The 14,695-nt window shown below is 45.4% G+C and overlaps 1 protein-coding gene across 1 annotated transcript; it reads right to left on the bottom strand.

The window, feature by feature from the left end:
• Positions 1–6,300: 6,300 nt before the first annotated feature.
• On the bottom strand, positions 6,301–13,707 carry DEFB1 (defensin beta 1). Its single transcript, XM_055289227.1, has 2 exons — positions 13,481–13,707; positions 6,301–6,555 (listed from the first exon to the last, which is right to left on the bottom strand). The coding sequence occupies exons 1-2, from the start codon at positions 13,539–13,541 to the stop codon at positions 6,410–6,412; spliced, it is 207 nt and encodes a 68-aa protein (XP_055145202.1). The 5' UTR covers positions 13,542–13,707; the 3' UTR covers positions 6,301–6,409.
• Positions 13,708–14,695: the final 988 nt, after the last annotated feature.

Raw genomic sequence — 14,695 nt, 5'->3', positions numbered from 1 at the left:
GTTTACAGAGGGTTTATTCAAGGGCAGGGTTTGAAAACGGGACATCTCTGGAAAGCACAGATTCCAAAGAATGGAAGTCAGTGTTACCAAGTGTAGAGATTTGGGATTGCTTTATATAAACAAAGCTTAGGGGAAGTTCACAGAATTTCAACGTCTGTGTAAGGCTTAATGCATAGTTCCAATGATCTGATTACTTGTGGGGGGCCTCTTTTGGAAAGGTATATGTAACATTCCACACTGCCATCTAGGCTGAGTTAGGGTCAGGACTCTTAAAGAGGTGGTTAATCTGTAACAAAGGTCTGTGATTAGAAGGCGGAGGTCTGGTCGCTGGTGTTTCCTATTCATTACAGAACAAGAAGAATGAGGAAGAGTTAAGCTGTAATCCAAGCAACAGAATTGCAAAACATGTTCCATGACCCAGATCATAGCCACACCTCTCTCAAGGCTTGAAGAGTCCTGGAAGTTCCAACAGCTTTTAAATTTAATTTATTTTCACAAGTGCAAATATATATTTGAATATCCTGGCTAGGAAATGTCCAGGAATGCCTGGAGCATATATTTTAGAATACTCTGTAAGACTAATTAACAGGGGAGAAATGCCCAGAACGGGTTTGGAGGCACAGGTTGGGGGACAGAGAGCCATGCCCAGAGCGGAAGGAAAGTGGGAGCTGGAGTGCTGCCTGGAAGGGCGCAGAGGGGAGGAGCTCTTAGCGAAGGAGGTGAAATGGGATGTGAGGTTTATGGGATTTAAGACACCATGAGAAAGTTAAGCTTTGCCCAGTAGGGCTCCATGGGGAGCCACAGTGATCACTGTGGTGACTGCTGCCTTGAACAAATAGTAGGCGAGTTTGTTAAAGGTGGGAGTTGAGCTTATCTAGCCAGGGATATTAGCCAGTATGTGAAAGCCAGGTGAAAATTCAATGTATTTATGGTTGCAATGTGTGTCTCTAAACCAAGTCTACCGTGCCCAGCAAAGTGACATCAGAGACTTTAGACAGAATGCCCCACAGGCGTGGGGTGGGGAGGAAGCCCCACTGGCACCAAGCATGGGTGCTTACTGTGTGCTGAGAGTAAGTGGGGTTCTGCCTGGGGGGAAAGCTATCTTTAGAGTCCCTTACAGGAGACCTGTTTTTGTGACTTGTCTGAAACAGACCAGTCAGGTCAGACTTGACTAAGTCCAGGAGCAATCATTTCAGCAAGTGTTTCCGCGTGTTTATCAGTGAGCCTGGTTTTTAGAAAACAGCAAAACAAAACTGAAACAAAAACAAAATCAGAAACCCAATTAAGCAAGACCCTTTACTTACCTCCGTAGGTGTCTGGTCTCTACGGGTAGAATGAGTCCAGGGAGCTGGGAGGGAGCAGTGATGACACCTCTCTGCATGCCTGGTCTGATGTCAGTTACAATAATTAAACACGGGCCGGGCACAGTGGCTCACGCCTGTAATCCCAGCACTTTGGGAGTCCCAGGAGGGTGGATCATAAGATCAAGAGATCGAGACCATCCTGGCCAACATGGTGAAACCCTGTCTCTACTAAAAATACAAAAATTAGCTGGGCATGATGACAGACGCATGTGATCCCAGGTGCTCGGGAGGCTGAGCCAGGAGAATCGCTTGAACCTTGGCGGAGGAGGTTGCAGTGAGCTGAGATCGTGCCATTGCACTCTAGCCTGGTGACAGAGCAAGACTCCATCTCAAAAAACAAAAACAGAAAAAACAAAAATAATAATAATAACCAAACACACAGCAAGACTCCTGGCCAGCTGGGGAGGGGGCCAGTATGGGCGTGTCTTCCTGGGGCCAGCCTAGGAGAAAGTGCTTTTCCTGGGTGTGTGCCCAGGTCACCTGGCTGTGGGACATGCTTCAAGGAATGGGTCTGCCAGGTCACAGTGTTCCTGGACCAAACTGTGGGTCAGGCTGCTATTTCTTGTGGCCTAATAACGAGATGCAGATGAACTGGGGAGGAAGAGAGTTTTTATTTCTGTAACCAGTTACAGGAAGAAGGCCTGGAAATGATAAGCAGACCAACTCAAAATTACACAGTTTTCCAGAGCTTATATACCTTCTAAACTATATATCTACATGTAAGTGTGCATTCATCTAAAGACATAAGTGACTGACTTCTTTTAATCTATAACTAAGGTCTCAGTCCTGAAGACTTTCTTGTGGATCCTCAGTAAGTTTACTTAATCTAGATGGCTCTAGGTGGTGGGGTGATTACCGTTATCTTGTCTCCTGATGAATCTTAAAGGTTTGGGGAGTTCCCTTAGTCTCCAACAAACTTGTCTGTGGAGGCCTGGGGAGTCTATTCAGACCCCCAATAAAACTTGTTTAAACTTAAATTTCCTGTTAAGAATCCCTTCATTATCTTGTCATGCTTCAAGGCCCACAAAAAAACTAGAGAAAACTTTTGGTGGGCTCTTTGTTACATTCCAGCCTTTGTGTAAGGGCACTGGCTCAATTAGCTTTAATGTTTAAAGCTCGATCAGTGCTGGGACAGTTGTAATGGAGGCCTACATTAGTGAGACCTGGCCCACCACAACAGGGCAGCAAGGGAGGCAGGGGAGAACCAGGTAAGGTGAGGATCAGGTGGGGGGTCAGTCCCCAGGCCCACGGTGGACCTCTGGTCCTCCTGCACCTGGGCGAGCTCCAGCGAGAGCCATGTGGCTTTCCTCTAGAGAACAGCCTGTCTCCTATCGTATTATGGGAGTCTTCTCCTCCTCTTCCAGGTGTTGTGGATAATGACCAGCAGGGTGATCCCCAGTGGGCACCAGTGTATTTGCCTGTCAACAAGGGAACAAGTGAATCAAGTCCCTGTGTGGTTCACGGAGGGGGAAGATCAGGTTTCACTTGTAAAGAATGGCGGATGCCTGCACTTGGAGACTATGCTAGTGAACGTGGAGGGCTGCACCCTGTCTAGGCAGCAACAGGGTCTTTAGTCTGCACACGTTTGGTTAAAACATTCTACACTGTTCATTTTTCAGAAAGGAGTCTTCCTTTAGGTGGATGAGGCACTGTTAGAGGGAGTCACTCTGAGTTCTGAGTCACTTTTCAGTCTGGGCTGGTTGGAAGAACTTGGGTTCAATCTCAGCATTCAGGTTTGACATGTTCTGGGCAAGGACTGCTCTAAATGGAAACTTTTCCCTTTCTGTTCGTTAAGGATGTGAAGAACCCAGCAGCCTTTCCTGAGGCTGTGTCTTCTGTGCACAGCATATCCTAAGGCCATTCTAAAACACCTCTCCTTGGATCTTAAAGCACCCCATTTTTCCCTTAGGAGGGAGAGTTCTGCAGTTCCTTAATCTAAAGCCAGATGGATGCAACTAAGAGAGAAGAGAGAACTCCAAGCTGCCCCCATGGTGAATAGTCTGGGCCCAGCATGGTGCGGTCTTTAAAGAGGACCATGGTGGATGAGATGAAGCCACCAGGGCACTGTGTGTACAGAAACAGCAGGAATCAAAATGGCATATACCCAATGAGTGCAATGCTGAAAAAAAAAATTTATGTGCCAACTCGGATTGGAGAAGCATACTGGGAAAAACAGGCCAATAGTAGATTTGATTGGAAGAGAAGTATTTTGAGCAATTTTTGTTATAGCGCTGTTTTGTATTTTGACTGATTGTGACAAGGGTATATTTTTCTGCTGATATTTGTGGGTTCTCAGGCTTTGGTGGCATAAAACAACCTTGATCAAAAATGTAAATGGTATAAGAAGTTAGTGAATCAGCTTTCATGCCTGTCCAGAACAGAACAAAGGGGCACCCACATGACAGCTCACTAAATTTCTTTTAAAAACCTGTTGTCTTCCAAGATTTGGGACTAATAATAAAAAAGCCTTAGGTGGGCTTTTGTTCATAAATTACCATCAGTCTGTGATCTAACAGAGGAGATAAAGGCAGGGGAATAGGTATTTCTCCCAAGCCTTTTTATTATTATGATTTTAAAAACTACTATTTTTCAATATTTTGGATACTTCATGTATTTTCAGAAGAAAGCAGCCATGAACAAGTGTATGTATATTGGGAGTTAACTAGAAACATCCATTTTCATGGAAGTTTTCCTTCTAAACATTGGACAGAATCAGTTCTATCCCCTAAACCAGAGGTTGGAAAACAATGACCCTTGGTCAGATCTGGCTTGCTGCCTGTTCTTTTGAACACAGTTTTATCGAAGCACAGCCACTGCCATTTACTTATGTTTCAGGCAAGGATTCTTTCACTCTGCAGTGGCAGAGTTGAGTACTTGCGACAGATGGGATATGACTCACAGAATTGAAAATATTTATTATCTGACCCCTTAGAAATATTTGCCAACCCATATGCTGAGCCACTGACATCGCCATCTAATCCCATGTGGCAACCACTGGAGGTAGATCTGTGGTTTAAACTCCTCCTGGCCACTAATAAAAGTGTAATCCGGGTCCATTGATACAGGAAGACTTTTTTTTTTTTTTGACAGAGTCTTGCTCTAATGCCCAGGCTGGAGTGCAATGGCACAATCGTAGCTCACTGCAACCTCTGCCACCCAGGCTCAAACAATTCTCCTGCCTCAGCCTCCCAAGTAGCTGGGATTACAGGCACCTGCCACCAGGCCGGAATTTTTTTTTTTTTTTTTTTTTTTTTCGGTACAGATGGGGTTTTGCTGTGTTGGCCAGGCTTGTCTTGAACTCCTGATCTCAGGTGATCCACCCTCCTTGGCCTCCCAAAGTGCTGGGATTACAGGTGTGAGCCACCACACCCGGCCAGGAAGACTGTTCAATATAGGGGCCACACGAGGCCACATGCTGGCTGTTTTGTCTCTTTTCTCTCTTTTTCAACAATCATGCTCCTTCTTTTTCATCATGGCATCGGTTTCTTGGAGAAACGAGGTTATTTTTCCTGTAGAATGTCTCACACTCTGGATTTGACCCACTGCTTCCTGTGCTGTTGTTTCATTTGTTTCTGAAAGTCCTGTATTTTCTGTAAACTAGTAGTTTGATCTAGAAACTCAATTAGTTTCAGGTTCCATTTCTTTGGGCAAGAATATTTCATGGATAGTGCTGTGTAATTCTTGTTACATCACAACAGGAAATCCATTAATGTCTGGTTGTCTCAGTTTTAGGGAGGTTAAGACTGATGATCGAGTCCACCCTTAACCCTCGCTTATCAAATTCCCTACCAAGCTTTTCACCAAATGGTTCTAAAACAATCCATTGATGATTGCTTTAGACCTTAATTTCATCCAGTGTTGCAATATGGTGATTTTATTATTCTATCATCCCTTTTTCATTTATTAGTTGGGGAAATTCTATAAAGCCTAAAACACAGTTTGTACTGAAAATGCAGAATAAATTTCTGGAGTGATAAGTTGGTGCTGTAACAAGCTCTAATTATAAGTGAAACTATTTAATTCTTATCATGAACTCATGGATGTTTATATATTTGTGTGCGTCAATCAGTTGTCATCATTAGTCTCCGCAATTAGGAAAAATGTCTCATCTGTGGCCATTGGGCTCCCCTTCGATTTGGAGGTGGTATTCTTTTGGTGTGACCCTTCAGTCTTTGAGAGGTCTTCTTTCTAGCACAACAAAATAACTCAGGCTTGTCTTATACATCTTATGTTCCAGACTTGGAGGCTGCCATTTCTCCAAGTAGTCCTGGAGATTCTCAAATGCTAAAGTTAACCAACATACTGCCCTAAGACCAGAAAGGAGAAAAAATGGAAGTTCTGGGTTCTGCCAAAGAACTATTTCACTGAGCAGACTGCTGAGACCTCTGAATTATGTGGGCACTGAGAATCAGTCATGTGTTGGGGCCGGCGTGGTGGCTCATCCCTATAATCCCAGCACTTTGGCATTTTGGGGGGACAAGGCGGGTGGATCACCTGTGGTCAGGAGTTCGAGACCAGCCTGGTCAACATGGTGAAACCCTGTCTCTACTGTAAACAAAAACAAAAACAAGCCCCAAAAATTAACTGGGTGTGGTGGCGGGCACCTGTAATTCCAGCTACTCGGGAGGCTGAGGCAGGAGAACTGCTTGGGCCCGAGACAGAGGTTGCAGTGAGCCGACATTGTGCCACTGCACTTCAGCCTGGGCGACAAGAGTGAAATACCATCTCAAACAAAAAAAAAACAAAAACAAAACAACAACAACAAAAAAAAACAGACGTGTTGGTTTGCGGATCAAACAAAGTGGAGGTGACATCACTCAAGCCTAGGTCATCACTCCCTTGTTCCAGGCAGGCTTTGTGGTTCGACCTGTCTCACGTTCCAACCCATGCACCCTAACCCCATACTTCTTTACCTCTTGCAATTGAGACACAAGATTCATTCTGGCCCATAGGAGGTATACTTCAAAAACAATTTTCCTTTATTAAAAGAATGCTTATAAAAAGTTCATTTCACTTCTGCGTCATTTCTTCTGGTCACTCCCAGCTCACTTGCAGCACTTGGCCTTTCCTTGGTAACAGGTGCCTTGAATTTTGGTATAGATTGGGCAGGCGGAATAGAGACATTGCCCTCCACTCCTGACGCAGTTGTAATGGTCAGATCTGTGGCCAAGACCTGTGAGAAAGTTATCACCTGTAAGGGGGGAACAGAGACACTTCAGACTCATGGCTGGTAGCTGCAACGATTTGAGAACATCACGTGAAAGTAGAACAAATAACTGCAAAACACTGGAGAGTCTTCCCTTCCAAGAAATTTGCGCATGGTCGATCTTTGGGGCTACTCATGAAATGAGGTGTCTGAAGAGCTTACTCAGTCCGGGGCTATGCCAGCTGTGGCCAAATGCAAGCCAAGGAATGAACAGTGGGGTTCTGAGTGGGGTTTTCTTAGGCTGAGAGATTTTAAGGGTGCAGGGAATTCAAGTTATTTTTCCATACAAGTTTTTTTCCTTGTCTCAACACACCCCGAAATCACATCCTGTGTTTTAGAAATGTGGAAGCAGGTGGCACTCTTCAAACACAGCCTACACTTCCCTCCTTCCATGCCTTCAGCTACACTGTTCCCTCTGCCTTGAATCCCGGCTACCCCACTTCCCACATCACTATTTCAGCTGAAATCTAGGATCCTTTCATGTCAGGCTGAAATTATGGTTACTCTCTAAAACTTTCATAGTTTTTTTTTCTACTTGGACTTTATTTTGCCCTTCTCCCAGCATCCCAGATCTCATAAATAGAGACAGTACTCTGGACTAGCCTTCTATTCCATGCAACAGGGAACAGTTGCCTGTGATATTCCTGGCCAGGGACCAGCAGGCCATCGTTTTGCGTGCCTCCACTGGTAGGCGTTTTGGACTGAACTGAATCCCCTAGGAAAAGAACTCCTGTGTTGAAGCCCTAACAGTGCCTCAGAAGGTGATTTTATTTGGAGAGAGAAACTTTAAAGAAGTAATTCAAGTTAAACATGGTCATTGGGCTGTGCTCTGATCCATATGACTTGCATCTTTATAAGAAGAGATTGGGACAGACACACACAGAGGAAAGACCATGTGAGGACCCAGGGAGGAGTCGGTCATCTACCAGCCAAGGGGACAGACCTGAGAAGAAGCCAACCCTACTGCTACCTTGATCGCAGACTTCCCGCCTCCAGGACTGCGAGGAAATACATTTCTGTTGTTTAAACTGCCTGGTCTGTTTATGGGCAGTTTAAACCATAAACCTGGTAGCCTGAGCAGACTAATACAAGAGGCCATCGCCACTCTAGGAGACAGCACATTCTCATGTCGCAGATCTCTGTTGGAAAGATGGCTTTCACACCGATGGAAATTGTCCCGTCAGTAACTTCCACCCAGCGGCTGTTTTTCCACTTCTTGCAGTAATTCCACTGTTGAAAAACTCTTTTCATTGTCCTCAATGCCTGGTTTCTGGGCCCTTCCCAAACCCCTTCATTCTCCTGTGGATGTGTTTAAGTTGGCCAATACACTTCCCAATGTTCGAAGCCTGGTATCAATACAGAGTCCCTTCAATGTGTTCCACCAACCAAGGTAAATAAAGGCTTCATTTCTCTCATTTTGTTCACTACAAAGCAGCACCATCCAATATGGCAGCCACGTGCTCCCTGTGGCTGTTCTCATTTAGGTTAATTGAAATCACCCTAGCCACATTGCAAGTGCTCACTAGCCCTATGTGGCTAGTGGGTGCTGCATTCATCGAATAGCAGATACAGAATCTTTTTGCCACAGCAGAACGTTCTATTGAACTTCATTTCAGTAGATGGGACTCTGTATTGATACCAGGCTTCAAACGTTGGGGAGTCTATTGACCAACTTAAACACATCCACAGGAGAATGAAGAGGTTTGGGAAGGGCCCGGAAACCAGGCCTTGAGGACAATGAGAAAAGAAGAGTTTTTTTATGTTGCTGTGGAGATGGAAGGGAATTGAGAGGCCCTTTGGTTCTCCCATCCCAGTACTCAGGGAACCACCTTGGGCCAAGGCCACTCATTTGTTCCCACAAAACACAGTCTCTTGATTGCCAGGTTATATTCTTTTTCTGTGATTGATTCCTAATGAGGCTGTCTGAGATTGTACTATGTTTTAATAATCTCACCATAATGTTGACCTCAAGTAAGATCATGACCAGCTAGACTCTGCCAAAGTCTCCACTTTCTGCTTTAGTCTCCCTGCACTGGAGGCTCCCAGTGCTGGAAAGATACTTAGAGGATGCCTACTCCAACCCACGCTGCAAGATGGAACCTCTCCAAGTGATTATCTGTTATTAGAGAGATCAACTGAGTGTATAAATTTGAAAGCACTTTGAAATCATGAAGGTTTACACATCCTTGTTCTTGATTGTTCTTTTCAGTAATCAAATTGTTTGGTATATATATGCTGAGTAAGCAGAGGAGGCCCAAATTTAATATGGGTGTAGCTTTTGAGAGCCAAGATGGACTTCAGAACTCAATTAATTCAACGTTTCTGTGATCCTCTCCCCAGATGAAGGAACAAGGTTCAGTGATGTCCCAAGAGCATGTAGCTGGTCAAAGACCAACCCCAGACCAGAATGGATGCCTCCTGATCTCACTTCAGTTCTCATTCCACTTCACCACACTGCTGGTTGACTGTGGTGTCATGGTGCATAACCAGAACTAATTTCTAGCATTACCTTCCAAGATCTAGTACATTATGGGACACAAAAGGAATTGCAGCAAAGTTAGTGTGAGGGTACTTTGGTTACATTCTGTGTTCCACAACTAATCTACTGTGTGATCTTCTGCAAACCACTCAACCCCTCTAGGCAGCAGCTTCTCAAATTTAAAATGGAAGAGACTATGCAGCCATAAAAAAGAATGAAAGTGTGTCCTTCGCAGCAACTCGGATGCAGTTGGAGGCCAATATCCTAAGCAAATTAACACAGGAAAAGAAAGCCAAATACCACATATTCTCAGTTATAAGTGGGGGCTGAACAGTGAGACACTGGGGGCTGCTAGAGGGGAAAGGAGGCAGGGGAGTGAGGAAAACTAACTGTGGGATGCTCTGCTCATTATGTGGGTGACAAGATCATATTCCAATCCTCAGCATCTGAGTGGGTCTGGGTTGGGGCTGATAATTTGCATTTTAAAACAAGCTCCCCGGTGACACTGAAGCTTCTGGTCCAGAGGCCATACTTTTAGAACCTTTGGTCTGGAATATTGAGGTTCCTTCCTTTTGGAGCAGTCAATGCTGCTTTCAGTCTAGGGGCCTTTTAAAAGCACTTGCCTTTACCATTTTCTTGACGTTTGCCTTCCCCCTTGTGTTAGATATCGCTGTGCATGTGTCTGTTTCTCTTACATGCTTCTTAAGGATGTTTGTGTAATCTAAATGCTTCTGAAGATTTTTGTTTTCCAATAATTGTGGACCAAGCAGCCCATAAAGAACAGCTAGAATATCTGACACACACACACACACACACACACACACACAGACACACGCACATGTGCACTTTGTAGGTATTAGAGAACCGACAGTAAAGAATTGCTAGGTCAAGATTTGAGAGAAAGACAGAAACAAAAGCAGGAACATCACATCCTACTAATACAAAAAAAGTTATTATGAAGGCATGAAACATTTTGAAATAAAGAAGACCTAAATGAGTGGAAATGCTCTGTTTAAACATTTGAAGATTACTTTTTTGAAAAATTAATCTTCTGGTTCAACGAAATACCATGGGAATCCCAAGAGGTTCTAATTTGACAAGGGGATTCTAAATTTTATTTGGAAATTCAAAGGGCCAAGAATAGCCAAGACACATTTGGAAAAAAGGTGAGAGATCTTGCTTTACTGTATTTCAACACTAAGTATAGAGCCCCTGTAATTAAGGCAGTGTACTGATGGCACAAGGACAGAAAAATGTCCAAATGGAATAAGATAAAGAGTGTAGAAAGAGGCTCATGCATACCTGGAGAATTGATGTAGAATAGTAGTGGCTCAGCAGAATGTTGGGGAAAAACACTCTTATCAACAGTTGGTTCTGGTCTGGGCATGGTGGCTCATGGCTATAATCCCAGCAGTTTGGGAGGCAGAGATGGGCAGATAACTTGAGGTCAGGTGTTTGATACCAGCCTGGCCAACATGGTGAAGCCTGGTCTGTACTAAAAATACAAAAATTAGCCAGGTGTGGTGACGGGCGCCTGTAATCCCAGCCACTCGGGAGGCTGAGGCAGGAGAATTCCTTGAACCCGGGAGGGAGAGGTTGCGGTTAGCTAAGATCGTGCCACTGCACTACAGCCTGGGTGACAGAGTGAGACTCAGTCTCAAAAAAAAAAGTTGGTTCTGGACAATCAGATATTCATATTGGGGGAAAAAAATAACTTGACCCTTACTTCATACCGAAGACACACACACACACACACACACACACACACACACACACACACCCCATTGCCAGATGGATTATAAGCCTAAATGTAAAAAGAAAAAGGATAAGCTTTTAGAAGACAATATTGGGGACTATCTTCATGTCTTTGATGTAAAGAAAGTCTTTTTAAACAAGATACAAAGTGCAGTAACCTTAGGGAAAAAGATGTGGCACGTTCGACTACATTGAAATCATGATAAAAGCCTCTGCTTCAGCAAAGTTTCCATTAAGAGAGTGGAAAATCAAAGCACAAAGCAAGAGAAGATATTTGTAATGTATATAATTGACAAAAGGCTTGCACAGAAAATACATAAAGAACTACAAACCAATAAGAAAAGACAGATAATCCGATAGAAAACATGGGCAAAAGACAAACAGGTGTTTTACAAAAAATAACTCAGCTGCCTGTAACTATATATAAAAGGGCCCAACTTATTATGTATCAGGGAAATGCAAATTAAGACTCCAATGAGCTATTGCTACACTCACCAGTGGCTAAAATTTAAAAATAATTGATGTTATCAAATGTTGGCAAGGATACAGAGCAAGAGGAACCCTTATTCACTGCTTGTGGGAGTGCAAATTGGTGTAAACAACTTTGGAAAACAGTTTGGCATTGTCCAATACAATTGAATATAGGCATATCCTATGATCCAGTGATGCAACTTTTCAGCATGTAGAAATAGAGGCATAAGGGCACCTACTGGTCAATAGAAATGTGTGCACAAACCAAGCTGTACTATTCAACCTGAATATTAGTGTGGCAAAGTATAAAGAATATGAAAAGTTATCACCATGAAAGTCAAGTGAGTGATTATTCTTGGGGGAAGGAGGAAGTTGTGACTGGGAAGCCTCGAGAATAGCTTCTCATAATTCAATTTAGATATAATAGACTGAAAACAAAAATTCTTTATGTTAACAAAGTGCCTTTCAAACCCTTTTGAGTTTGGAGTGAACCACCATAAGAAAGAAATTTCTCACTGCTACTCAGTAAAAACATATGCACACACCCCAAACTGAAATATGGGTATAATTAAACAGCATCTACTTTTACTACATAGCACGAAGTAATATTTTCTATTCCTTTAAAAAAAACATGGGCCAGGCACGGTGGCTCATGGCTGTAATCCCAGCACTTTGGGAGGTGGAGGCGGGCGGACCATGAGGTCGGGAGTTAAAGACCAGCATGACAAACATGGTGAAACCCCGTCTCTACTAAAAAGTACAAAAATTAGCCGGGCTTGGTGGCATGCACCTGTAATCCCAGCTACTCAGGAGGCTGAGGCAGGAGAATTGCTTGAACCCAGGAGGTGGAGGTTGCAGTGAGCTGAGATTGTGCCATTGCACTCCAGCCTGGGTGACAGAGCAAGACTCCATCTCAGAAAAACAAAACAAAACAAAAAACATGGTAGGCTGGGTGGAGTGGCTCATACCTATAATCCCAAAACTTTGGGAGTCTGAAGTAGGAGGATCGCTGGTGCCCAGGAGTTTGAGACCAGCCTGGGCAACACAGTAAGACCTTATCTCTACCAAAAAATAAAAATAAAAAAATTAGCCAGGTGTGGTGGTACACGCCTGTAGTCACAGTTTCTTGGGAGGCTGAGATGGGAGGATGGCCTGAGCTCAGGAGGCAGAGGCTGCAGTGAGGCGAGATGATACCACTGCACTCCAGCCTGTGTGACAGAGTGAGACCCTGTCTCAGAAATAACAAAGCAAAACCAAAAACCAAAAAAAAAAAAAACCCGTGGTAGCAACTGGCAGCATGAAAAGTTCTGCATTTAGAATGCTTTCATAGTCAGCTTTCAGTTGGAAAAACTGAGGCATAATTGGAATAAATTAAGCCTATCTGTTGGATCAAGTGATGGCCTAGAGAAACTTACAGTAGGATCTTACAGAGACTTTCTGAACTGGAGTGCTTTCAGGATCATCTGTCCCAGCCCTTCATTCTGCGGATGAATAAACCAAGGCTTAGCACCACGTGACTTGTGTGATCAAGGGATAGGGCTGGGATAAAGCATGTCCCTGATTCCTCCTGCACATCCCACCATCATGTCATAGCTGCTTTGGCCCAGAGAAGCTGACATACACCGGGCTCACAGAAAGCCCCCTCCTATTGACTGGGCAGACCCCTAGCATGGAGAACGTGGATGCATTTCTCAGGAGAGGGAGAGGACTGCCTGTGGACACTCCCTGCCTGCACACGAGGTGAATCCAAGGCACCGGCTGAGCTGGCCTGGTGGGTGGGGCGGCAGCACCTCACCTGTACCAGGGCACCCCAGGAGGCTGCACCCAGTGACCTGAGCTGACGATAGGGACGGCCCCTCTCTCTGCATAGGAAGCTGGCCTCTCAGTGTGGGGAGCCGTCTTGCAGGGGAAGCAGCTATCTCATCCACATAGGATACCGTCTACGTGTCCAGGACAAGGATGCTGGCAGCTGCCTGTGACAAGCCCCATGACCCTGCCAGGCTCACTCCTTGGCAGCTCACAGACCCTGAAGGCTTGGCAGGGCTTGCCTACTGCCTTCTGCCAACTGCAGGCCATTCAACCACGGGATGCTTTCCTGCTGCTTGTCCCTCATCCCTTGGGACACGGAGGCAGCCATCCGAGGCTCACATCAGCCCCAGTGTCCCCAGCCCTGGGGATGGGAAACTAGCAGGTACCAGAGCTTACCTGAGGCCATCTCAGACAAAAGTAAGCAGAGAGTAAACAGCAGAAGGTAGGAAGTTCTCATGGCGACTGGCAGGCAACACCCAGGATTTCAGGAACTGGGGAGCGGCTGGCTCCTTTGGAGGCTGAGCTGACAGAGGCTTCCAGAGGCTGGAGCGTCACTGTATTTATAAGACTGGTGGATTGCACAACCGCGTCGACGGAACTGAAGGGAGGTTCCACAGTCAAGGGTGCACTTCTAATCGCTAACCCCTGGTGTCATTTGCCCTGAGCAGTCAGCAGTCACATGGCACATTGTCTCCATCTGGCTGCCGCTGGATTTAGCTTTCAGCCTGGAGCCCTGGTGCCAGCTCTTCCTGTTTGGTTTTCTAGGTTAGGCAGTTCTGATGGGGTTTCTGGAAAAGGCAGTTCACACTGGAATCCCTCCTCTGGATCCCGTGGAGGAGAGCCACAGGGAAGCTCTGAGCAGGGGGCCACTTGGCTCTAGGTTGGTGTTGGGCTCTGTAGTTTGATTGTCTTCCTGCAAGACAACCTCAAACTTCACCCTCTTCCCTTGCAAAAGGAGAGCTGGTTGTAATGAAGCTTCTTCCTCTGGCCAAGGCTACCTTCTCACCTCTCCCCTTATGCAGAACACTCTCCTCGATGGACCAACCTTTCTCTTTTCCCATTAGACGTGTTCCTGGGACATTTCCAAAGGGCACTCCTCAGAAAGTGAGCCCCCCAGTGTGGCCCTTGGAGGTCGAGGGTCTGGTCCAGCCTGGGCCAACCCTGCAGAGCTACAACTGCCAGACTGGGGTGCTGTTAGCGACTCTCCAAGTATCCCTCAGGTTTTCCTTGATTCTAAAGATGTGAGAAACATTTTATTTAATACTGATTTTCATTGTAATTCTGTGAGCAGCTTTCCTGATATCTCAGTGGCTTATTTGCAAGCAGCAGATGCTGGCTCTCGCTGACCAAGGAAGGGAAGAGTTTATTCGGAGGATATCGGGGTTGGCGGGGGGCGGTGGCGTTGCTGGAGAACCCAGCTTGAGGCTCAGTTTCCAGGAATCACATCCACCCTACACTGTCACGGTGGTCTGATCAGAACCCCATGCTGCAGCCACATGGCGTGAGACACCCAGAGTGGACTGACCCTGAGCCACTCCACCCCTGGCAGAAGGCCGTTCTGCACCCAAACATGCACCTGCCATATACTTCCACTGCACCCCTGCCAGAGAA

Source organism: Symphalangus syndactylus, chromosome 1 (genome assembly GCF_028878055.3).
Source record: "Symphalangus syndactylus isolate Jambi chromosome 1, NHGRI_mSymSyn1-v2.1_pri, whole genome shotgun sequence".
NCBI lineage: Eukaryota > Metazoa > Chordata > Mammalia > Primates > Hylobatidae > Symphalangus > Symphalangus syndactylus.
This window is presented reverse-complemented; position numbering and strand designations above follow the sequence as displayed.